At 35.0% G+C, this 25000-nt stretch overlaps 1 protein-coding gene across 1 annotated transcript in view; it reads left to right on the top strand.

Moving 5' to 3' along the window:
* LOC106871451 (tryptophan 5-hydroxylase 1) overlaps positions 1–25000 on the top strand; it is a 270677-nt gene that overhangs the window by 39397 nt on the left and 206280 nt on the right. The window contains exons 2-4 of the mRNA XM_089358348.1: positions 1462–1488; positions 19449–19475; positions 20693–20719. Of these exons, the coding sequence (XP_089214474.1) occupies positions 1462–1488; positions 19449–19475; positions 20693–20719 (81 nt within the window). The remainder of the gene's footprint in view (positions 1–1461; positions 1489–19448; positions 19476–20692; positions 20720–25000) is intronic.

Below are 25000 nucleotides of genomic sequence, written 5' to 3'. Positions count from 1 at the left end.
CTAAACATTAAGCCATGCGCCTTCACCATCTCTCTCTTTATATATATATATATATATATATATATATATATATATATATATATATATATATATATATATATATATATATATATATATATATATATATATATATATATATATATATATATATATATATATATATATATATATATATATATATATATATATATATATATATATATATATATATATATATATATATATATATATATATATACATATATATATATATATATATATATACATATATATATATATATATATATATATATATATATATATATATATATATATATATATATATATATATATATATATATATATATATACATATATATATACACACACACACTCACAAACACACACACAGACGCACACGCACATACATTTTATAAACATTATTTTCCCCTATCACAATGCAGTCTGATAGCAATCTGGAACATTCTGCTTTAGGCACCTTCTATTTAATAATGAAAATCTGATAGTCTTTTTCTAGTTTAGTAGCTTACCTTCCATTTCTAACTCCCACATTGCTATATTGTGTGATATTTGTTTTGTATTCGTTTATTTCTTGTTGTTTTTGTGTTGTGCTTTTTTAACATATTCACCGCGAATTTTACAATTGATGATCTAGCCCTTTGGATAATACTACATATATTTATGATTAGATCTAATGTACAGGTGAGATAATTCTTTGATGATTTTCTCTTAATTCTTGCTCACTCTCACTCGTTCTTACTCTAAATGTATTTCTCCCGTTCTTTCTCTCAGTCTAATTTTTATTTTGAAAATTTAACAGATATGCGAGTTGAAATCATAATTGTCATTATTTTTATAAAGACATTTTTAACATAAGGACATACAGACAGTACACACATATGTTTACGTATTTATGTGTGTGTTCTTTATGCGTTAACCTTGTTGTCTTAACACAAGGTTAACACATAATATATATAGATGAATGTTATTTCTGCTTGTACTCTTTTATACTCTGGCCGCAGTCAAATGACTAAAATAAGTAAAAGATAGATAGATAGATAGATAGATAGATAGATAGATAGATAGACAGACAGACAGACACATACATACTTACATACATGCATGCATACATCATGTATACGTGCATACTCTGTTGTTGAAGCGGAAATTCTAATGAAGGAGCCTTGGATCTAGGTTAGAAACCGGCTCTTTCTCTATTGTCAAGAAATCTTGAAATAAAACTGAACAATGGCATACATACATACATACATACACACATGCATACATACATGCATACATATATATACATACATATATACATACATACATAAATACTTAATGTGCATATGTATATATGTAGATGGGTGTATTCGTGTGTGTGGATGACTGTTTACGAGTATTAGACTGTATGTCTATTGGAATGAGTAACAAAATAATGAAAGTATTTTTCTCTCGTTCCAGGCTCAATTTCCAGAGGAGCAACGACCGGTAAGTACAGAAGAACGCAGTGAAAATTTTCTTTCCTATTGAAATGTCTCTTGCTGTATTATATATATGTCCAGATAGTGCGTTGATAGCCAGCCGGGGACGATGTTTCCGTGCTAAATAACAGAAACATTCGTCCTAATCAGGACTGCCACATTATGTTGGCAAGAGATTTAGAAATAATAATTTATATATATATATATATATATATATATATATATATATATATATATATATATATATATATATATATATATATATATATATCAAGGAATACCAGATAACCCACCTATACGTGGACACAACTCACTCAACAGGGACTTCCTACTGGAATGGGTCATGATTTCACAAGACTTCACTTAAAAAGGATTTTGCAGACCCTATCAATGGTCCTATTAAGAAAGACATGACCCGGCCCAATGATTGGTCGAAACATATCTAAGTTATCTAAGTTATATGTATTATATCTATGTATCCCCCGTCTCCCCCCCCTCTGTCTGTATATATATATATATATATATATATATATATATATATATATATATATGCAAGATATATGTACATATGCCTGTGTTATAATTACCACATTGCTTTTGTTTTGTTTTTTGTCAGCATGATAACATTATAAATATCCGCCATTGTGCCTAACTTATCAGTTTTTATCTGTGAAGAACTAAAACGCTCATCCATTTCTGCTTAATTTGATGCGCTTAATCTAATTCTCTTTCACTTTCTATTTCGCCCTTACCCACTCTCTCCTCCTCACTCTCTCCTCCTCACCTTCTCCCCCTCACTCTCTTTCCCACTTATACTGACTTAATCCTACATCATAAGGTAAAATACTGTTCGCTACTTTGAGATATCAAAAGCATGATTTGAACAAGTTAATTCTTGATAAAATAAACTTCTCCACCAATCGAATATGCTTAAAGGCTTAATGACGTTTTTGTGATCTTGTATTTTCAAGACCTAAACAGTCCGATCGCGTATTTTCATGTACTTATCTATTGACCGCAGATCCGGCAAGGCTATATACATGTGGTCATAAATGATCCTTAAGGATTAAAAGATCTACCATTGGTTGTAAAGGTGAGCGTGTTTCATTGTTTTGTTCACAGGGAGAGAGAACGTGTGATTTCCTTGATATAGAGTGATTGCATGTGGTAACCGTCTAGTGACGCTAGACTGACATTGCTGGAGAACGTTTACGAGATCTCTGCTCAGTGATGGAGGGGAGGGGCGTAGAAGTGCAGGTTTGGTGGTTATCGTTGTCATTTATTTGTTATCTGCTTCAGTCCTTAGACTGTGGCCATGCTGGAGCACCACCTTCAAGAACGTTTTGTCGAATGATTCGAACCCCAGTACTTACTTTTTTAAACCTGGTACTTACACTATCATCGCTTTTTGACGAGCAGCGGAGTTAGGAGAACGTAAACAAAGAAACAACGGTTGTAGAGCGGTAGAGCAGGGGGTGAGCAAACACACACACACAGACACACACACACAGACACAAACACACACAAACACACACAAACACACACACACACACACACACACACATGTATATATATGAATATTAAAACAGGGTAAAAATCATATATTAATTAATATCGATTTATTACCAGGAAGCTAGCACATTTAAAGAATCAGAGAGATTCAGAAAAAATATCTGCGATCTCAGGGGATTAAAGTATATTTTTATATATAACGTTGACCACTAAAGTGGACATTTAATGTGCTAGAAATAGACCACATCTTGTGTCTACTAAGACCTAAATAGTTCTCAAAACGAAATTTAGCGTAATTACGCTAAATTTCGTTTTGAGAACAATTTAGGTCTATTTCTAGCACATTAAATGTCCACTTTAGTGGTCAACGTTATATATAATATATATATATATATATATATATATATATATATATATATATATATATATATATATATATATACGACGGTCTTCTTTCAGTTTACCTCTATCAAATCCACTCACAAGACTTTAGTCGGCCCGAGACTATAGTAGAAAACACTTGCCCAAGCTATCACGCAGTGAGGCCGTACACGGAACCATGTGGTTGGGCAAGCTTCTTACCACATAGTCACACCTGTACATAGAGATTAACATTTTTTTCCAGGAATCTTATTGGATACAAGTAGTAATGACACACTCAATGTAACACTCCAAAACTCCTAGGCATACGAATTTATTCTGTTTCAAAAATAGTCGCATGGTTTTTGAAATACTCAAAGTATACCTCTTCGCTCTTTGCCTTTTTTCGCGTTTCTAGATTATTCAAAATGTGGTTCAGTCGTCAATTTATGACAATCTATTTTGTAGCCATAATAATGCTTAGAAAATTAAGCGTTTTTTTACTCCTCTCAGAGCAACTTCGTCATAAGTCATTCTCAAGAGCAAATCCACAAAAGACTAGGAAACTAAATTATTTTAAAAACATTTATTGACTTTCGTTTCTTCTTCTTCTTCTTCTTCTTCTTCTTCTTCTTCTTCTTCTTCTTCTTCTTCTTCTTCTTCTTCTTCTTCTTCTTCTTCTTCTTCTTCTTTGTTTCTTTCTTTCTTTCTTTCTTTCTTTTTCATTATCAGCATCATCACTTTCTTGTTCCTCCTCCTCATCTTCTTCCTCGCCTCTATCACCATTTTCTGTTTCACTGCTTCTCTGTAAGAGAGAGAGAGAGGGGGGGGGGGGGGGAGAAAGAGAGAAAGGGGGTTGTCTACTTGGTGAAACCTAATTTTACATGCATGCTTACAACAAAAAAACGTATTTGGTTATATTTAGAAGCCAGAAACTTTTCAGCACCCCCTCGTTCATAATGATAGTCTAAATTTACATTTGCACTCCCGTTTGTGTATGTGTAACACGTGTTTATGTTTAAGCTGATGTTGTTGATGTCTCATAAAATAGCGACTCAACAAAGAATCGGTAAATTAAGAGAGAGATAATGCTTCAAAATGGCTACAATCCAATGAGTAAAATGAATAAAGACTTTTGACGTTTGAATGAGCACCAATGTACTAAATAAAAACGCGCGCATTTTAAAACTAATATTCCTAATTTATTTTAGGCGCAAAATATCCGTTGTCTAGCGTTAAGTAAATTTAGCCACTCATACGTCTAGTAACAATGCCTTGTGGAGAACTTATGCATCAGTATTTTGTGGTGTCAGCAGCATGAAAAAAAGGTTACATTTAATGACTTTAACATTTATAGATAATCAATGTTAGTTGACTCATTTACCAAGAACTTGAAATAAGTTCTGTACATAGGTGTGTGTGTGTGTGTGTGTGTGTGTGTGTGTCCACTACTGCTTGACGACCAGTGTTGCTGCATTTACATCCCCGTAATTTAGCGGTTCGGCAAAAGTGACCGATGGAATAAGCCTAAAAATATAAGTCCTGGCGTCGATTTATTCGACTAAGACTATTCACGGTGGTGCCCCAGCATGACTGCAGTCAAATGACTGAAAGAAATAAAAAGAAAAAAATAAATAAGATATAGATAGATAGATAGATAGATAGATAGATAGATAGATAGATAGATTAGAGACGGGCATTCTCCGTATAGATTACACTTCGTAGTGCTCCAGAGATTTAAGCAGGTAGAGGAGTAAATATAAGGACAAGCAAGTTAGAGAAGTCGATGTTCAAAAAATATTAATTACATTTAATACAAAAACGTACATGTGTTTGCGTATAAGGAGGTCCGACTAGCACAGAATAGAAATAATATCAGAAATTAAGGGGGTTGAATAAGAGATTTACGAGTCCAGTAGCTGTTTCTAGGGTCTTGGTGATGTGTTGGTTGTAAATTTGATTCTATCACCGGATAATACCAGCCTCCGTCTTCAGGGATGAATTTTACATTCTGTCAACACCTCAAATGTAAAATTCTTCCCTGAAGACAGATGCTGGTATTATCCTATGATGGAATTAATTTACAATCATTATTTTAGACCACCACACCCAGCTGTTGGACTCGTAAGACCCTTATTTAACCCCTTTAATTCCCGATATCATTTCTATTTTTTGTATATCGACTGGCCTAACTTACAGGCCCAAGATTACACTTTAATCCGATATGATTGCAACAAATTGCAAGCTTATTAAAAAAATATTACTGTGGATCATGAAATGATATTTATTTTAAATCATAAGTATTTAGGTCCCCTAATGCTTTGTTAAATATTCGATGTTGGAAAATAATAAAATATTCAGCTGTAAATAAATGATATTACAGAAAAAAAATATTATTTGAAACTGCAGTAATTTTATATTAAATATGCATTACAAATCAAACTAACTTATTCACAAACCACTTCTAGTACTTTGCAAAGACTACCATTTAAATGTCGAATATTTTTGAGTTTTTTTCTCTTCTTTTTAACTCTTTTTTTTATTACTCTTCGGCGATAGAGCTCGTATTTCATGTTACGTGTGCAATGGGTAAGAAAAGATCAGTGAATCTCTCAATATACAACAGAAGCAAGATACTCCACAGTGTGACATGAAAACTTTCCAAAGAAAGAAACTAAATGTATTCTCGGGAATTAGAGTAATTGTAATCTTATAGCCAATTTCATTCCGGTGTAAAAGTTTTAATTCATTGATACTACTATTGATTTAGCTAAAAAAGTTGCTGACGGTTGCTGCGATTTGCCGTGGTCAAGGCCAGCCATTCAGTTCCGCCGACTGAATCCGTCAAATTAGTAACACTGGTAGATAGAGTCTGCCAGGATAATTCATCTAATACAATGAATTTTTGTTCAATTAAAATGTGAGCTCTTATGTGAGCTTTTGCATGTAAATGCCCATTCCAGTGAAAAGAAGATAACTGGTACCTATGAAACTGCCTTTAAAAGTTTCACTTCGGTTTACCATTGGGCATGATATTACATTCCGGCTTCGGCTACTGTAATATCGATGAAGCAATAATTCAACTCATGCCAAATGCAAGACAGAAAACATTCAACTGCTCGGTGTATGTAATCACACTTTGACGCCAATTTTGGTACAAATCTGCATATTTAAATTATAATTAATATGATAATAAGTTGAACGTTGAAGGAGTTATTCTACTGCTGTGTGTGATTTATGTGCCTGTTAGAGATAAAGCGTGTGTAGATGATATGTGAGGGTCTGTGAGAACTCACATGTCATAAAACGGTATTAGCAGCAGGTGTTTCTGAGTCTTTGTATGATGGTGTGTTTGCCATTATGTGTGTGTGTGTGTGTGTGTGTGTGTGTGTGTGTGTGTGTGTGTGTGTGTGTGTGATCCCACCTAATATCTAGACATCATGTCTTTACGGTTTAATATATTTTTGTAATATTTCGTTGCTATTTTCTTCTCTTACTCTTTTCAATCTGCTTTTTCTCTTCGTAAAACGAGCAACGGAAATAGTAGCACACTTAAAAAAGGACTAATTCATTTTACAACTTCGAGAGAGAATTTTCAGTATTCAGGTTAAGGTTAATTCTATCTCTTCAGCAAAGGGAAACGTAGGTATACCTAATCTTATCAAACTACGATAGCGTAACATTTTTTCTTTATTTTATGACTCCACCGTTAACTATCGTTTAAAATTGTTATAATGCGATTTGTGTGTGGACGCAAAGTATGATTTATTTTCAAAATGTCCCATCATAAACTCGATCAACATCTATAGAAAATGATCTTGTATACTTTGCTATTTAATTTGATATGGTATAACTTTAATACAGAATTCATGTCTTGTATTTAGGAATTGTAATCTAAAGAAAAGTAATGGAAATGCCCCATAGGAGATGCGACATAACATTAGGCTTATCTAACATAAGATTGGCTTATCTGTTGTGAATTTATATTTACTAAGTTTAAGTAAATACTTCATTATATTGCTTCAGTTTATATAAATTTCCACCATAGAGAATGATAACTTGGGTATAATACGTGCGATATACTTGTGCCTTATTAAGAGGAATTTATTTCTCATCTGCTAAAGAGCAAAGAACCAGGGCTTATAGTGTGCTTTATAACACGTTATGTATCTTTAGAACGGTTACAATCGATTATAATGATATGCATTCATTGCTAGACCTTATGTTCTAGATTTTGAAAGGATGGCGGATGTAGCAAAATTCGTTGAAATAATATTTATATTCAAAACATAACATATCAGTAAAGAACACATAATATTAAACCTGACAAGGCGGTGAGCCGGCAGAAACGTTAGCACGCCGAGCGAAATACTTAGCAGTATTTCGTCTGTCTTTACGTTCTGAGTTCAAATTCCGCCAAGGTCGACTTTACCTTTCGTCCTTTCGGGGTCGATAAATTAAGTACCAGTTGCGTACTGGGGTCGATCTAATCGACTGCTCCCTCCCCAAAAATTTCGGGTCTTGCGCCTAGAGTAGAAAAGAATATTAAATCTGTCATCCTTGACCATATATTATTTATGATATAATATTAATTTACTATTATAACTATATATTATAATTTATTGAGTGTTAAACTGTTTTTAATATTTGTCTGCACGCCGAGCAAAATACTAAGCGGCATCTCGCCCGTCTTTACATTGTGAGTTCAAATGCCACCGAGGTCGTCTTTGATTTTCCTCTTTTTGGGGTCGATAAAATAAGCAATAGTTTAGTACTGGGGTCAAAGTAATAGAATTGTCCCCTCCCCAGAAATTATTAGCCTTGTGCCAAATTTGAGTGTTAAATTGTTTTTAATATTTGTTTGTACGCCGAGCGAAATGCTTTGCGGCATTTCGTACTCCTTTACATTCTGAATTCAAATGTTGCCGAGGTCGTCTTTGATTTTCATCCTTTTGTGGTCGATAAAGTAAATACCAGTTAAGCACTGGGTGCGATATAATCGGCTTCCCCCCACATCCACAAAAAATTGCTGACCTTGTGGCAAAATTTGAAACCAACATTTAACATCATTGTTCTGATTTCATATTCCACTGGAGGCTACTTTGACTTCCATGCGTTCGGAGTTGATAAAATAGGTACCAGTTGATTACTGGATTCTATTTATTCAACCTAACCTGAAATTGCTAGTCTTGTGCGAAACTTAGAAACCAATATTTAGCATAAGTGTATAAACTCTTGATATAGATTTAGACTTCTCTTAGTGCGAAATTTTAAATTGTTCACGCATAAATTTCTATGTGAAATTTTGCTGGTGCCATCATTATACAGAATTAATATTTTCCCAGTATGTCTTTTGCTGCGGCTAATACTGCGATGAGGTGGCAAAATCGTTACTATGCCAGGCAAAATGCTCAGTAGCATTTCGTCCATCTTCTGAGTTCGAATTCCGCCGATGTCGACTTGGCCATTCATCCTTTTGGAGATCGATGAAATATTTACCAGTCGCGCACTGGGTCGGCGCAATCGACTAGCTCTTCTCCCACAAAATTTCAGGCCCTGTGCCTAGAGTAGAAAGGAATACTTTGGATACAATATGGCAACTAATTCAAATCTCAGATTCCAGACTACCCCTTGATGATTTTCCGGTAAAAGTTTCACAATGTCATTTTGCTCAGTATAAAAATAAGATAAACAACACCCAAGCATAAAAAAAAAGACCTTAACACTCTAGAAACGCAAGCATTCATATTAAAACACAGTAACAAAATTCATTGACATAACTTCATGCATACTCCGAAAACTTTTTCAATTGTTTTCATTTGGCTACATATCCCAACTACAACATTTAACTACACCACCACCAAATAACACACATAATGCACACGCATTCCGATACAACAGGAATACAACAAAGAGTGCAACGGTATCGTATTGTGATTCGCTTTACATTCTATGCACCTCATAATCTTATAAGCTCACTAAGATGACTACAATAACGTTTCTCCAAACATTGACTTCTGCGTTATACACCAAGCTAAACAAACTCGGACAAATCCCCAAGTCTCATGCATTAATAACTACACACTCGTACATCTATAAACGAAAACTCTTTCACAAAACATTCTGAGTCTAGTGAAAACACTATCATTAATTTATACAATTGCATATCACTAAATTCAATACAACAATTAGTAACATAAATACTGGATTACATACATTACCTCAACTCCAGAACTACGACATCTAGCGATATTACAAGACAAAATAAGAAATACAACTCACAAGTAAAACAATCAGCCCGAAGAAAAAGAAAGCAAAAAATGAAACAGCCACAAGCTATGCACATCTGAAGTGAAATTCAGCACTAAGCGAGCAAAGCAAAGTTATAAACGAAGTTCAAGCAGAGCGTTAAAAGTAATATTTAATGAAAGTCAAAACTCAAATTCAGAATTAAGGCAGACTGGAATACTTGGAATCATTGGAAGTAAAACATGCTAAAGATACTCCTCTCAATCATATATTGTTTCTCCCTTACAGTAGTCGACCGTTACTCACCATGGCACCAATTTACATGTAGCTAGACTGAGTCAGTGCAAGTTAGGTGTTTTAGATACAAACGTATAACAGCGCCATTGACTATTTACCGAACTGGCCTGATATAAACTCTATACATTGCATAAAACTACATAAAAATCTATTTACACAATACTCACTACTAGAAGAATACACTACATCTTATTGCTGTGATGCCTTAATATTTCATATAACTCAATGATTTCATAAATCTGATGGCGACAACAATAGTAACAACAAAAATAAAGAAAACAATATTCTATCAAAAACAACAAGTCAATGAAGAAGATTACAACAACAACAACAACAAATACAACACAACACCGAAACAACAACTGCAACATTAACAACACATACTTCAGAATGGTAGCTAATTTCATTTCAATGTAGAAGAAACAACTCGTGCTTTAGCTGTTAAGAAGAAAAGTATGAAATCTAAGAACAGAAAAACAAAATATAAAGGCAGCTGCCGTTTACTTTGGTAGTAAAGATCTTTAATACGAAAACTACAAAACACTATTGATAAAAATCAAGCAGGGCGTTAGTTTCTATATCTGTAAAATATAATGCAAGCTAAAGATATTGCTTCTATGTGGAGAGTCGTCGAGTCTGTAAGCATTGAAAATTTCTGCATTTTTGCATTGTGTGTTTTTTTCTGTATTGTTGTATGTATTTTGTCACATATTTTCGTCTTTCAATAATTTTTTATTTTAACATTCATTGAGAGTGAATTTTACATGAGATGAAAATCGCAACAATTAAAAAAGCTGTTTCATTTTACTTCTTTATCATTTCCTTTAACTATTATTCTCTTGATTCTTCTTTTTCTTTTCTTTTTCTTTGTCTAATTCTACCTCTTCCTCCTCATCTTCTTCCTCCTCTTATCAACGTCGTCGACGTTGTTGTTGTTTTGCTTCTCATTTTTTTTTCTTTTTCTCTCTTACTTTGTTTTCCTCTTCATCATTGATTTGTACAATCGTTAGCGCATCAGCCAAACTATCCTGCGGTATATATTCCGGCTCTATATGTTCAAATGCCATTGAGATCAAGTTTGCTTTTCATCCTCTGGTGTAAATAAAATAGAGTACCGGTCAAGTATTGGAGTCGATTTAATCCCTTAACTCACACCCCAAAATACCTGGCCTTATGCCTCCGTTAGAAACAATAATTCTATCGTTAACATCACTGCACCACTCTCCTTTAACCGATAATAACAGGAAGTTTTTCAATAGTCAGAAACTTGCTTGTTCGGTCAAACCCACATTGCCCTTGTAAAAGGAAGTTGCCACTTGTAAAAGAAAGTTAGTGTGAAAGAAAGAGATAAGGAAGAGGCAGATGATTTCCTCAGGTACATTTGGTAATAGATTGGTGAGAATAGTGAAAATAAGATGAGTAAATAGGTTTCCACTCAGCATGCACCTGTACGCCAGAAATGAAATTTGAAGACGGATTAGGAACGTAATGTTACGCTTGGTGGTTACACTGGCCCTAGATAAAAAGCTCACTTCGATAGACTTCTGGCATGAAGAGAGTTGTACTATCAATTATTTCTATAATGTGTAAAGTTTTTTTTTTCTTGCTTTCTCACATCCAATTTCTTTGCAAAAATTCACGCTTTATGTAAGCTCGTAACTTAACTACATTAGGTTCTGTGTTTGTGCTTTTAAGCGTGTATGTGTGTGCGTGTGTGTGTGGTGTGTGTGTGTGTGTGTGTAGTGTATGTGTGTGTGTGGTGTGTGTGCGCACGCGCGCGCGCGTGTGTGTGTGTAATATATGTGTATAATATATACCGCATTTGATAGCATACAAAACACACTAAGTCCTAGAGATGTTACTGTTATTTCCAGCAGGTAGACATACTTAGTATGTTCTTTGTTTAATTCATATATATATATATATATATATATATATATATATATATATATATATATATATGAGTAAATGTAAGGACAAGCAAGTAGGCAAGTCGATATACAAAAAATAAAGATGATATCGGGAATTAAAGGGGTTAAATAAGGGTTTTACGTGTCCAACAGCTGGGTGTGGTCGTCCCAAATAATGATTGTAAATTAATTCCATCATCGGATAATACCAGCATCTGTCTTCATGAAAGAATTTTACATTTAAGGTGTTGACAGAATGTAAAATTCTTCCCTGAAGACGGAGGCTGGTATTATCCGGTGATAGAATCAATTTACAACTATTATTTTGACCACCAATCCCCTAGAAACAGCTGCTGGACTCACAAATCTCTTATTAAATCCCCTTAATTTCTGATATTATTTCTATTTTGTGCTAGTCGGACCTTCTTATACGCAAACATATGTATGGTTTTTGTATTTAATATTTTTTGTATATCGACTTGTCTAACTTGCTTGTCCTTACAGTTCTATATTTAAGAGATGAGGAATTATGTACATTATTTATATTATTTATATTATTTACATTCGACGGATATTTGTCCTCACCTTGTTTGTTGTTAACACAACGTTTCGGCTGATATACCCTCCAGCCTGCATCAGGTGTCTTGGGAAAATTTCCAACCTGGGTTCTCATTCCTAAAGGTATTTTTCGATGTTATTATTTTTACTATCATTATTATTATTATTATTATTTTATGTTTGACTTTTGTTTTGCATTTGTACAAGTTGGATCCAAGTCTCACCCAGAGACCTCAAGAGACAACAAGTTAGAAGTTCATGTAGGTGTTATGCCTAGGGTACCATATATTTGGATTTGTACAGTTTTGTTCAAGTCAATGTTTAAGAAACCATAAGAAAATTATGTTTGCTTTAAAATTTGAGATCACATAGACAGTATTTTACGTAGGATATGGGCGGTTCCCATGAGCACTATCTTTTGGACTTCAGCCATTTTGGGGTTTCCTGGTATCTGAGCTAGGTAGTAATCAGCCCGTTTCGCTGTCATTCCCAGGGCACCTATGACAATAGGTATTGTTTTCGTCTTCAGATTCCACATTTTGCTAATTTCTATTTCAAGATCTTTATATTTGCTCAGTTTTTGGTAGGTCTTGACAGATACGTTTATATCAATTGGGACAGTCATATCAATGAGGAGGCATGATTTTTGTCTGAAGTCTTTCAGTATGATGTCTGGCCTATTTGCGTCTATCTTTCTGTCAGTTTGAATGGTGAAGTTCCAGAGGAGTGCAATGTGATCATTTTCAAGTACTGGGGGTGGTTTGTGTTCCCACCAGTTTTTATCATGGGGCAAGTCCAGGTTTTTGCATATTACCCAGTGAATATATTGTGCAGCTCTATCATGCCTGTTGAGATACTCTGTAGGCGCAAGCAGACTGCACATGGAGACAACATGATCGATGGTCTCATTTTGTTGTTGGCATATACGACATAATGGGGAGCTGCCGTTCTTTAATATGTTGGCCTGGTAGTTCTTTGTAGGTAGGCATTGATCTTGGGCTGCTATGATAAACCCCTCTGTTTCTGATTTCAATCCAGAGGCCATTAACCATTGGTGGGTAAGGGCTTTGTCAATATCTGCATTATTCGCTCTCTTTGGGTATTTGCCATTGAGAGGTTTTCCATGCCATTTTTCAGTCATAATAGCTAAGGCAGCAATTTTAGCACGGGTTTTCAAGCGCTTAGCTTTTTCTGTAGGTGTTTCTAGTTCGTCTAATTCTTGAATTTGTTGCAATTGGAATTCACTTAGATATTCCTTTGCCTGTTTTGTTACTGAGTAAGATGCTTTCTTGCTTTCATATTTTAAGACAAGTTTTAGCATCCAGTCCTCAGAGTTTTTCATATAGGTGTCTAGGCCAATTGTGGCTACCTTCATTGATAATGCCAGCTGTAGTAGTCCTCGACCTCCCTCTTTTCTTGGCAGATAAAGACGTTCTATATCTGCCTTAGGGTGGTGCATTCTATGCATTGTCAACAGTTTTCGTATTTTTCTGTCAACATTACATATTTCAGTAATTGACCAGTTAACGATGTTGAAACTGTAAGTCACGACTGGTATGGCTAGAGCATTGATCGCTTCGATCCTGTTTCTCGCGTTCAGCTCTGTCTTCAGTATTGCTCTCACCCTGCGATAACATTCTCTTCTGATCCTTTCCCTCATCACTGAGTGCTTGATATTGTCCCCTTCAATTACCCCTAGGTATTTGTAGCTCTCCGCTGGTTCTAACTCTTTTATGACATTTTGCTGGTCAAGGTTCACATTAGATGTATTTGTCATTTTTCGTTTGATAAAGATAGCTTTTGCACATTTATCAAGGCCAAATTGCATCCTGATGTCATCACTGAATTGTTTAACAATCGCTAGTAGGCCTTTGAGTTGTTGGTCATTTTTTGCAAGGAGCTTTAAATCATCCATGTAAATGAGATGATTTTTATTTTTATCAAATATTTTATAACCATACTGTGCATCATTGAGCAATTTTGAGAGTGGTATTAGGGCTAGACAGAAGAGGAGTGGTGATAGTGAGTCACCCTGGAAAATGCCACATGAAATTCTTACATCTCCAGCATTTAGAGATTCATTGTCATTGTTCAACATCAGTGTGGTTCTCCATGATCTCATACTTACAGATAAAAAGTTTCGCAGAGTAGGAGCTATTTTATACATTTCCAGACATTTCCTAATCCAGCTATGTGGTAGGCTATCAAAGGCCTTTTTATAGTCTATCCAGGCTATTGACAAGTTTTTGTGTCGCTTGTGACAATCTTCTAAGATCATCTTATTGATGAGTAGCTGATCTTTACAACCATAAGATCCACGTTTACATCCCTTTTGCTCATTAGGGAATATGCTACTTTCTATTAAAAAACTATAGGTGTACTCGGTTAGGACAGATGTTAGCGTCTTATACATTGTTGTTAAGCAGGTTATGGGGCGATAATTTTTTGGTTCGTTTGTTTCCTCATTTTTTGGAAGCAGGAATGTTAAACCATTAACTAGCCAAGAGGGCATCAAACTAGGATTTTGCAAAACATCGTTGTAAAGTTTTGTTAGCAGTTCATGGCTTTCTGGGAAGGCATTCAACCAGAAGTTAGGAATTTTATCCTTTCCTGGAGACTTCCATTTGCTTGACCTCCTGAGAGCAGATCTTATATCTTCTACCCTGACCCCCTCCCACTTTTGCTCCTCTAAGGAGTCTAGGTCTGTAGCTATTCTATCAATCCAAGGGGCCTTTTCATTGTGTGTTTTATCTTCTGCCCAGATTTTATTCCAAAATTCTTGCACTTCTTCTTTTGATGGGACAGACTTTATTGTTACTGGTGTTTTCCCTATCTTCCTGTAGAAATTTTTGGGGTTATTTTTGAACATGTTATTATCTCGGAAGAATTTAACACGCTTTTCATACCTTGCTATGCGGGCAGCTTTAGCACATACCTTTTGCTTGATGGTTTCTATGGTGGCATCAATGTCAACTATGGTTTCCATGTTATATTTTTTCTTTAGTTTTTGGGTCTTTGTAGGTTTGATACTCTTGTCAAATTTAAGGTTTTTCAAACATTCTATGTCAGATCTAAGCAGCTTAATTTGGTGTTGAATGCGTTCTTGCCAAGAAGGCTTTTTGTGGGAGTGTTGTCTTTTTCTAATCTTTTCACCACATAGAATCGTTGAGATTCTTGCGGATGCATAGTACAGGTGGTTGAGATCTGTAATATCAACATCATTAGCTGAAATTATATCCTTAAGTGCAAGGCGGATTTTACCAATTATTTTCAGGTTTTGGTTAGAATTGCGAATTTTGGGGAGAGTGTCGCGTTCATTCATACTATTATTATTATTATTATTATTATTATTATTATTATTATTATTATTATTATTATTATTATTATTATTATTATTATTATTACTATTATTCAGGTCACTGCCTGGAATCGAACTAGGAATCTTGGGGTTAGTAACCCGCGCTCTTAACCACTACGCCATATGCCCACGGTCATATGGCGTAACATCGAAAAATACCTTAGGAATGAGAATCCAGGTTCGAAATTTCCCCTAGACACCTAATTAAGGCTGGAGGGTATATCAGCCGAAACGTTGTGTTAACAACAAACAAGATTTTTCCCTTTTATTTCTTTCAGTCATTTGACTGCAGTCATGCTGGGGCATCACCGTGAATAGTTTTAGTCGAATAAATCAACGCCAGGAATTATATTTTTAGGCTTATTCCGTCGGTCTCATTTGCCGTACCGCTATATTACGGGGATGTGAATACACCAACACTGTCGTCAATCGGTGGTGGGGGAACACACACACACACACACACACACACACACACATACACACACACACATATACTCCTCCTTGTTGACTTCAACTCATTCAATTATATATATATGCATAGATGTCTATATGTATGTGCTTATATATATATATATATATATATATATATATATATATATATATATATATATATATATATATATATATATATATATATACACAGACAGACAGACAGACAGACAGACAGACAGACAGACAGACAGACAGACAGATAGATTGATAGATAGATAGATAGATAGATATAATTAGTAAAATAATAGATAACTGCTGGTTCAATTCTAATTTTTTTTTCCTTTCATGTGCTATTTATTCTGATCCACAAAACGATATTTCGCTGAATACACCATTTTCAAATGTCGTATTAATTATGGTACAACACAGAATAATTAAAAACTTGGACTTGGCGTTAAGGTTTGCAACCTTCCTACATACACGCATTTTTCCGTTTATGACTTTTTGTTAACGGGGAAAAAATCTCTTTAAAAAGTTGTCACTCATCGAGACCTGTGTTGTTATGGATTCTCCATATCTCCAATTGGTGATTGAAGCCACGACGAAATCTTCTGCTTTTAGCGGTTTTTCCCTTCTGTTTTCGTGAGTGCATATTCGAAGACGGATGTTCACTTTGTAAACAACAACCACGAATGTGTTCATGAATGAGTTGCTGAAGAAGATATTAAAATGAGAAGATACCTAAAACTGTTTATTTACCGAAAGGTTCTGCGGTTGAATAATTTGTGTTTGATCTAAACCCTTATTAGATTATCACTTTCCCAGCAACCATAGGTATAGAAAGATTTTTAATAGGCACCTGGTTAAATCCATATTCATGTTCCCCTAATGCAACGGCCAATATCAGTAAACAGCCTATAACTCAGGCTTGTCCTGGATGTACATGCAGAGATAAAGCTAAATGTCCTCTACAGAATGCAATATAGCCTCCGTTGTTTATGAAAGATGGGTATCAGCAAACTACGAAGCGTTATATTGGATCCGTGGGAGTAAAATTTAAATCCAGATACAACAACCCTCTTTCAATTTTTAGATACCCCAAGAAGAGATATAAAACAATCCTCTTGGCATTAATCTAGAATCTTATGGACGAGAGTGTCAGACAGAAGTTCCTTTCGGAGACGAAACCTTATATTAACGGTTCAAAAAATGTTCCGTATACTCGCTTGAAAAATAGTGTCTTTTAAAGAGCCTTAAGAACGTCCAGTGATTGTGTAAATACCAGGAATGAAATATAGCTTCCTGTCTACATTTTACAGAACATAACTAAGCGGGAGTTAAGGATAATCCGTCTGAGATATCATATTATGTAATCTTTTATATTAGTACGACGCTGGTTTTATTTACTGTTAAGTTAATTATATATCCCAATTTTCCTTCCGTCTTTTTCCAAATTTAAGCCGAACCGCTAGGTTGCGGGGCCATAAACACACCAGTATCGGTTGTCAAGTTATGGTGGTGGTGGTGGTGGTGGTATAAATATACATACATACATACATGTGTGTGTATGTAAATGAGTACATGTGTGTATGTATATATATATATATATATATATATATATATATATATATATATATATATATATATATATATATATATATACATATATAGATATGTATATATAAGTATTTATATATGTATACATTTACATATGTATATATACATATATATACATATATACATGTGTATATATAAATATATATATATATATATATATATATTTAAACATATATATGTATATTTAAATATATTTTAAATATATATATATATATATATGTTTATATATATATATATATATATATATATATATATATATATATATATATATATATATATATATATATAACAGTAAACGCAGATGGCATATAATATTTACGACAGCTGCGTTGATAGCAGTTCTTTTAATGTAATCATAAAAGATTAAAAGATTACAGCTTAATATACGATCCGACATTTTAAAGAAAAAATTTTAAACTGATAAGATTTTAAACATTGACCTGGTCATAGCAATCATTTACTGGGCAAATGAATTATTAATTCTACATTCGATTCTGAGTTAAAGAGGATATTCAAAAAAGCGACTACGACGCCAAACATTAAACTGGCAATGACTTTCATCCCTTTTTTTTACATATACACACAGAATAGCTATACATATACACACACAAATAAAACTATCTAAACTGCCATTATATACACTCACACGCACACACACACACATTTATACATACACACACATGTACAAATACTCACACACAAGTGCATATATAAGCCTCTATATACATATAGAAATATAGATAGATAGATAGATAGATAGATAGATAGATAGATAGATAGATAGATAGATAGATAGATAGATAGATAGATGACTACAAGAAGGCCATTCACAGAGTGATCAAATATTTTACACGTGGTTTGGTCATAAGTGTTTCTGAAAATATCACATTAAAGAATAACCTAACTAGAGAGAACAAACAACATAAGGTTTTGTGTTAATCGATGGACCGAGAAAGTTAAATACCAAGTGACGTAATGAGTATGATGTTAAACCATAAATTATTTAAAACAGTAAATGATATTCAAATGGTACAGAAATAAGACAACGTTACTAAACAAATTACAAATAAAGGCTTAAAAAATATAACATGCAAAGCACTTTACCTGACTGGTATGAAAAACAGTTTCAATGCAGTGCGAGCATGAACCTACGATAAAAGGCCCGCACTACATTACAAACTATTGTTTATACTTTAAACCAGTTAGCTAAAATGCTTTGCATATGATATTATTTAAATCTCTACTTAGTAATTTAGTTAGTAACCTCGTCTCATTTGTGTACCATTTGAATATTATTTACTGCCGTGAGTAAATTATGCTTTAACATCATTCTTGGATACCTATATTTGTTTGATGTTTCGTCATTTGCCATTTACAATTCCCAGTCTTTTAACTACCATTTACGCTCCTCGTAAATGTTAAACGCCGTTTGTGTTTACTTTTTTATTCCTATGTTACAGCAAGGACCCACTGGTAAGTCAAATCTATTATTATGAATTGGGTTTCTTTCTTGCATATCTACAGCATCTGTCCAGTATGTTTTATTATGTGCATTTCATAATTAAAATATTCTTATTTTATACTACATTATTAAATTTATGCTTAGCAAGGTAGAAATGTATGTATGCACATTTATCTATATAATTAATATGTCTATATTTATATTTTTTACAGCAACTGACAGGGAAAGGAACACCACCAGTAAGTACTTCTTTTATATAATAGATATTCTAATGAACTGCTGTGAAGTTCTTTTACGTTGGAATCATTTAATTCCTGTTTTTGTTTGTAAACAACGACTCAATCAAAATTAAAATCACAATCGCAGTTACATGTTATTGATATAACATTTTTTTTTTCAATTCTAGTAATTTCAAACATTCGATCTCACTTATTATTTGTTTTTGTCTTTTGATAAAGCCGTCTATTCGTCTCGCACCTGTCCATCTGGTCTTGATTCTTGTTTATGGGAGAGAAATTAAAAGTAGAGGATGGGATCATTACAAAAACATCATAAAGTATTATGATGTTTCTGTAATGATCCCATCTTCATGCACAACAGCAACGCCCGTACAAAAACGGACACATACATACACACACACACACACACACACACACACACACACACACACACACACACACACACACACACACACACACACACACACACACACACACACACACACACATGCACAACCACATTCACACAGCTCCCAGCAGCGTTACGTAGCCGTCTTATAACGCTAAGACACTGTGCTGCAGTCGTTGGATGAACTTCGACGTGCAGACACAGTCAGAACACCTGTTGTATCCCTCCTGCTGACCACAGCTGTCCATCTCTCATCTTTACAGTGTTCACAATGCACTGAAAAATAGTCAGTGTATCGGCATTCCGATATCTGGCGCGAATCAACATGGTGCAAGTAACTCTTTTCCATTTTTGAGATGACTTCGAGTGTGCAAAACCTTTAAAAAGTATAATACGAGTGTCATATCCAAGAGGGAGAAAATCTATTACTTCCATAGGTGGATCCATCTCACATTTTACTATGTACTCTAAGTACTGTAATGTGTTTCCCAAACAACTGACTTAGTTAAGATTAAATGAGAATACAATGGGAGCTAGAGGATTCTCTTTCTTTCAAGTATTGAACACCCTAGTCACATTTAATGACGTTTGTAATTCTCCCTTTTGGCGAAACATTGCAAACGGCTGTTCATATTAATCATATATATATATATATATATATATATATATATATATGTGTGTGTGTGTATGTGTGTGTGTGTGTGTGTGTGTGTATGTATGTATGTATGTATGTATGCATGTATGTATGTATGTGTGTGAGCGTGTGTGTGTATGTGTTTGTGTGTGTGTAACAGTATAGCCATATAATTATGTGTTATATATTTTGCAGCCACGCAGAGGGAAAGGAACACCCCCGGTAAGTGCTTCCGTTTATATAATAGATATTCTGTTTACCTTTTCCATGTTAATGTCTTCAGCTATCACTGTTTCGTAAACAACGATTTGGTGATAATTATTTATTATTTGTCATTTCTTCACACCTGTCAATATGGTCTTGTTTCGTTTTTTTGCCGCATTCGAATTTTTAATGGTACCTTCTGTTGTTGTAGTTGTTTGCGAACTAACGCCTTAGAGAAATAACCCCCCATCCACAACACCAGCACCTGCACAAAGACGGACATTTACACACATATACAAGTAGGTTATATTGCTTGTTATAATATTTGATACATGAAATTACTAAACCATTTCAGCTCGCTTCTACCGCGCCTATCGGCAACCAGCAATGTATGTATCGTTAATCCGTATTTGAGGGTTAATATACACAGCATAAGCCATCATAGTGTTAACTATAAGGACTTGCGTAAAAAGGAGTAACTGCTGAGTTTCAGAAGACGGATCCCGAATTCAAATTTGGCATAGAGATAATATAATAATTATCACCGACTTATGAGAAATGCTTGCTGCATTATTTTTTGATAAGTCCAAGGCGGCGAGCTGGCAGAAACGTTAGCACGCCGGGCGAAATGCTTAGCGGAACTTCGTCTGTCTTCATGTTCTGAGTTCAAATTCCGCCGAGGTCGATTTTGCCTTTCATCCTTTCGGGGTCGGTTAAATAAGTACCAGTTACGCACTGGCGTCGATATAATCGACTTAATCCGTTTGTCTGTCCATGTTTGTTCTTTCTGTGTGTAGCCTCTTGTGGGCAGTAAAAAATAAGAAACGTTAGCACGCCGGACGAAATGCTTAGTGGTATTTCGTCTGTCTTTACGTTCAGAGCTCAAATTCCGCCGAGGTCGACTTTGTCTTTCATCCTTTCGGGGTCGATAAATTAAGCACCAGTTGCGTACTGAGATCGATCTAATCGACTGGCCCTCTCCCCCCAAATTTCGGGCCTTGTGGCTAGAGTAGAAAAGATTATTTTTGATAAGTCTGGTTAGGTGTTTTATAGTTGTACTCTTTTGGCGTCAGTTATTAGTGTTGGTATGAGCCATGATAGATGCCAGATCAGGATGTTGTGGCGACTGAAAAATTCTACTGCGATCCCCAGCTTTCATGCTGACATCAGTAGTACTACTAGTTACCATCTCACCAATATCTGTTTAGTTGTGCTGCTTCCATGACAGAAGTTAGACAGTTCTACAACAAGCTTATAATTAACAATTTCCCTAATTTTTTTTCCAGACTTTACCTGGGAGGCGTAACAGGAGATTCTTCTATAATTAGAGCACTCTCTCTTCTCTCCCTTTCCTAAAGTTATGATTATCACCCTGGATTGCCATTGCTCTGTTGTGTTTCTAGAGATCCAAGCTACCTGGCATACATGAATCAAATAGAGAATACCATCTCTATTTATGGGTTTTAACATATGATGGCATTATTCACCGTCTCCTGCAGCCTTGCGTGCTTTACTGGCCTCTGACTTCAGCTTCTGTGCACTTAGTCTTCACCCTAAAATGATCTTCGTGTCAACCAGAATATTTAATCGTGACAAGATTTAGAACGGCAAAGTATTTCACTTCATCTCTTAAGGATGTTCTTTTCTGTAGGAAAAAGAAGTACAGTTGGGTTCTTAGTGACAGGTGTTGAAGATGGCTTCTTGTTCCGTACTCAGCGGATGGTCTGCCAGAATGCTTTATTGGTAAATCTAAAGTTAGAATCCTGCTTAACCTCAGGGTCCTCCCATGGCTTAGCCTTGAACGATTTTACTGTCTGCTGCAATGTTTGTATTCCAGTGTACCGCTTACGTAATAATGGAGACTTGTTTCCACGCCAAACTTTGTAAGCCTTCTTATCTGTCCAAATGGTATTTTTAACTTCCTGATTAAACTATAGTTTCTTTTGCCACCTGATGCCACACCGAGCCGCTTTCGCCCATAGCATCCTGTTAAGGATTGGGAATTTAAATATCATAAATGTTACGGATAAAGAACAGGAATTAGTAGAGGAGGCCAGACGCAACGACTAGATATAGTCAATGTCTCCTTTATAAGGTTCCAATAGACCGTAGACTTAGATGGAGGGTGAAATATTCCACTATTTAAATATAGTGTCAACTATGACTGCACATCACAGGGTATGGATACTTACATGCACCAGCTGTCGGGTTCTGTTATGAAGTGGATCCCTCAAGGTTGGTGGGTTTGTTTGCTTCCTGAAGCTTAGGCTAAGGAAGTTCCTGTAATTGTAAGTGTATGCACTAGACAGTGAGGCCAAGTAAAATCCTTTACTCAAAGATGTGACCAGTTGTTATCTCAATTTATTGTATCGTCATTCTCTCTTCTGTCGCAATGCCTTACTAAGGCACAAATGTTGCCATTATTGTCTAAACATCAGTATTACTATGTCACATTTCATAATCAAACTGATAGCGTGGTAGAAACGTTAGAGCACCAGACTTAACATCTAATCTATTTAGTTTCTTTCTACATTTTGAGTTCAAATTTTGCCGCGGCAACCAATTATTTCATTTCATAACTCTTAGTATCATTCATATGCGACATAAAATCAATCGAATATAACTTTTCCCTTAAAGTGTTTGGCCAAGTCCCAATGTAGGAAATCAATAATTTTCAAACGCTGTCTTCACTTAGTGTCACATCTATACTGCTAGCGTTAGAGATTATATATTCGATATGAAATATTGATCAAGTTTCATATTATCCACCTTATTTACTTCTATTTTTTGTGTTTTATTTCCAACTCACGGATTTTTATTTCTGTGTCAGTTTTAATGCCACATGTTATCAGGTGTTTTTTCGTCTTGAAGGATATCCTTGACACGCAAATTATTATACATTTTCTTGTAAATAACTTCCGGAATTATTGGATGGTTTCCATTTGAATCTACAATTTTTTTATAATTTCTTTCTTATTTTAGAGTTGTAATTGTCTAGCAAGAGACTTGATCATGCGGGGAAACTGAAGTAACTACATTGTAAAAAGACCATCAAACCATCTAATAACCCACAAACCTTTTGAATTCACTTTGTGCAATGTCACTGGCTATACTTGTACGATAAAAGATTTGGCACCTCATGAACTATACTTTCAAAGTGAATTAATAGCTTCGCGTATTATCCATTTAGATTTTGTCTACACGTCTGCCCAATAACCTCTGACTTAGGGCTGCACAGTTACAACAAACATACATTTTCACACAGTAAGGAATATTACCGAAACGACTTTCAGTAAGACCAACGACTTCTCCGTCGAGATTTTACTAAATTACTGAAGTTGCTTGGTGTTTGGTTTAGGCGTCACGGTTTGTCGCCCACACATCCCGCCTCCTCATCCGTGCTACCATCCCTTCCACCTGCTCTCTCCTTCAATTTCTGCTCCCACGCGCTGTGGTCACTATACCACCCAACCTTCCCCTGTCCGCTGCCGAACACTCACACCTCAGCAAGGGTCTTCACTTCACACCTCTCACGCGCCACTGGGACGAATTTTGGACCCGCACTGACATCAGCCAGTTTCTGCGCCTCATCAAACTACTCGCGTTTTTCCACACGTCCACACAGCGTCACGACAATCGGGATTGTTTCTCAGAGCTGGAGCACCGCCCATCCAACTGGAGGCTGCCTCCAGGCCAGTTCAGAACCATAGACTTGTTCGTGCACGACTGCAATGCGCTGGTCGACCGGCTCACTTTAAAAAAAGAAAAAGATCCCTCTGGACCAACATATGAAGTACTTGTCTGAATAACCAAGAGCAGATATCTTCACTTAGTTGGGTCGTGTTATTTGCATACACTGCAAGAATATCAAGTGCAAACACTTCTGCACAGTTTATATTCACGTGATATTGTTCGGGCGTGCAATTAGATCTACCTAACAAGGTTCCTCAATTGAAGTACCTAACTCAACCGAATCTTAATTACATATATATATATATATATATATATATATATATATATATATATGAAATGAAATCACAGCTAAGAGCATTAAAACTAAAAGGTAATACAAAATTAAGCACCTTTTAATAGTGACTGTGTTACCATCAAACACTGTTATCCCAAATTACTACAGATCTTCACTTTGTCCTTCCATATTTTCTTCTCTCGGAGTATCATCTTCTATAAATTTACTTCGCTTGTATTTGCTGTTTACTTCTTATGCAAACTCATATTATCTTTTCAATGATTAGTTTAAACAAAATAGCATCTTTAAAGCATTAACACCTATAAAAATGC

The sequence above is a fragment of the Octopus bimaculoides genome, chromosome 10 (genome assembly GCF_046866305.1).
Source record: "Octopus bimaculoides isolate indiv1 chromosome 10, ASM4686630v1, whole genome shotgun sequence".
In the NCBI taxonomy this organism is placed as follows: domain Eukaryota; kingdom Metazoa; phylum Mollusca; class Cephalopoda; order Octopoda; family Octopodidae; genus Octopus; species Octopus bimaculoides.
This window is presented reverse-complemented; position numbering and strand designations above follow the sequence as displayed.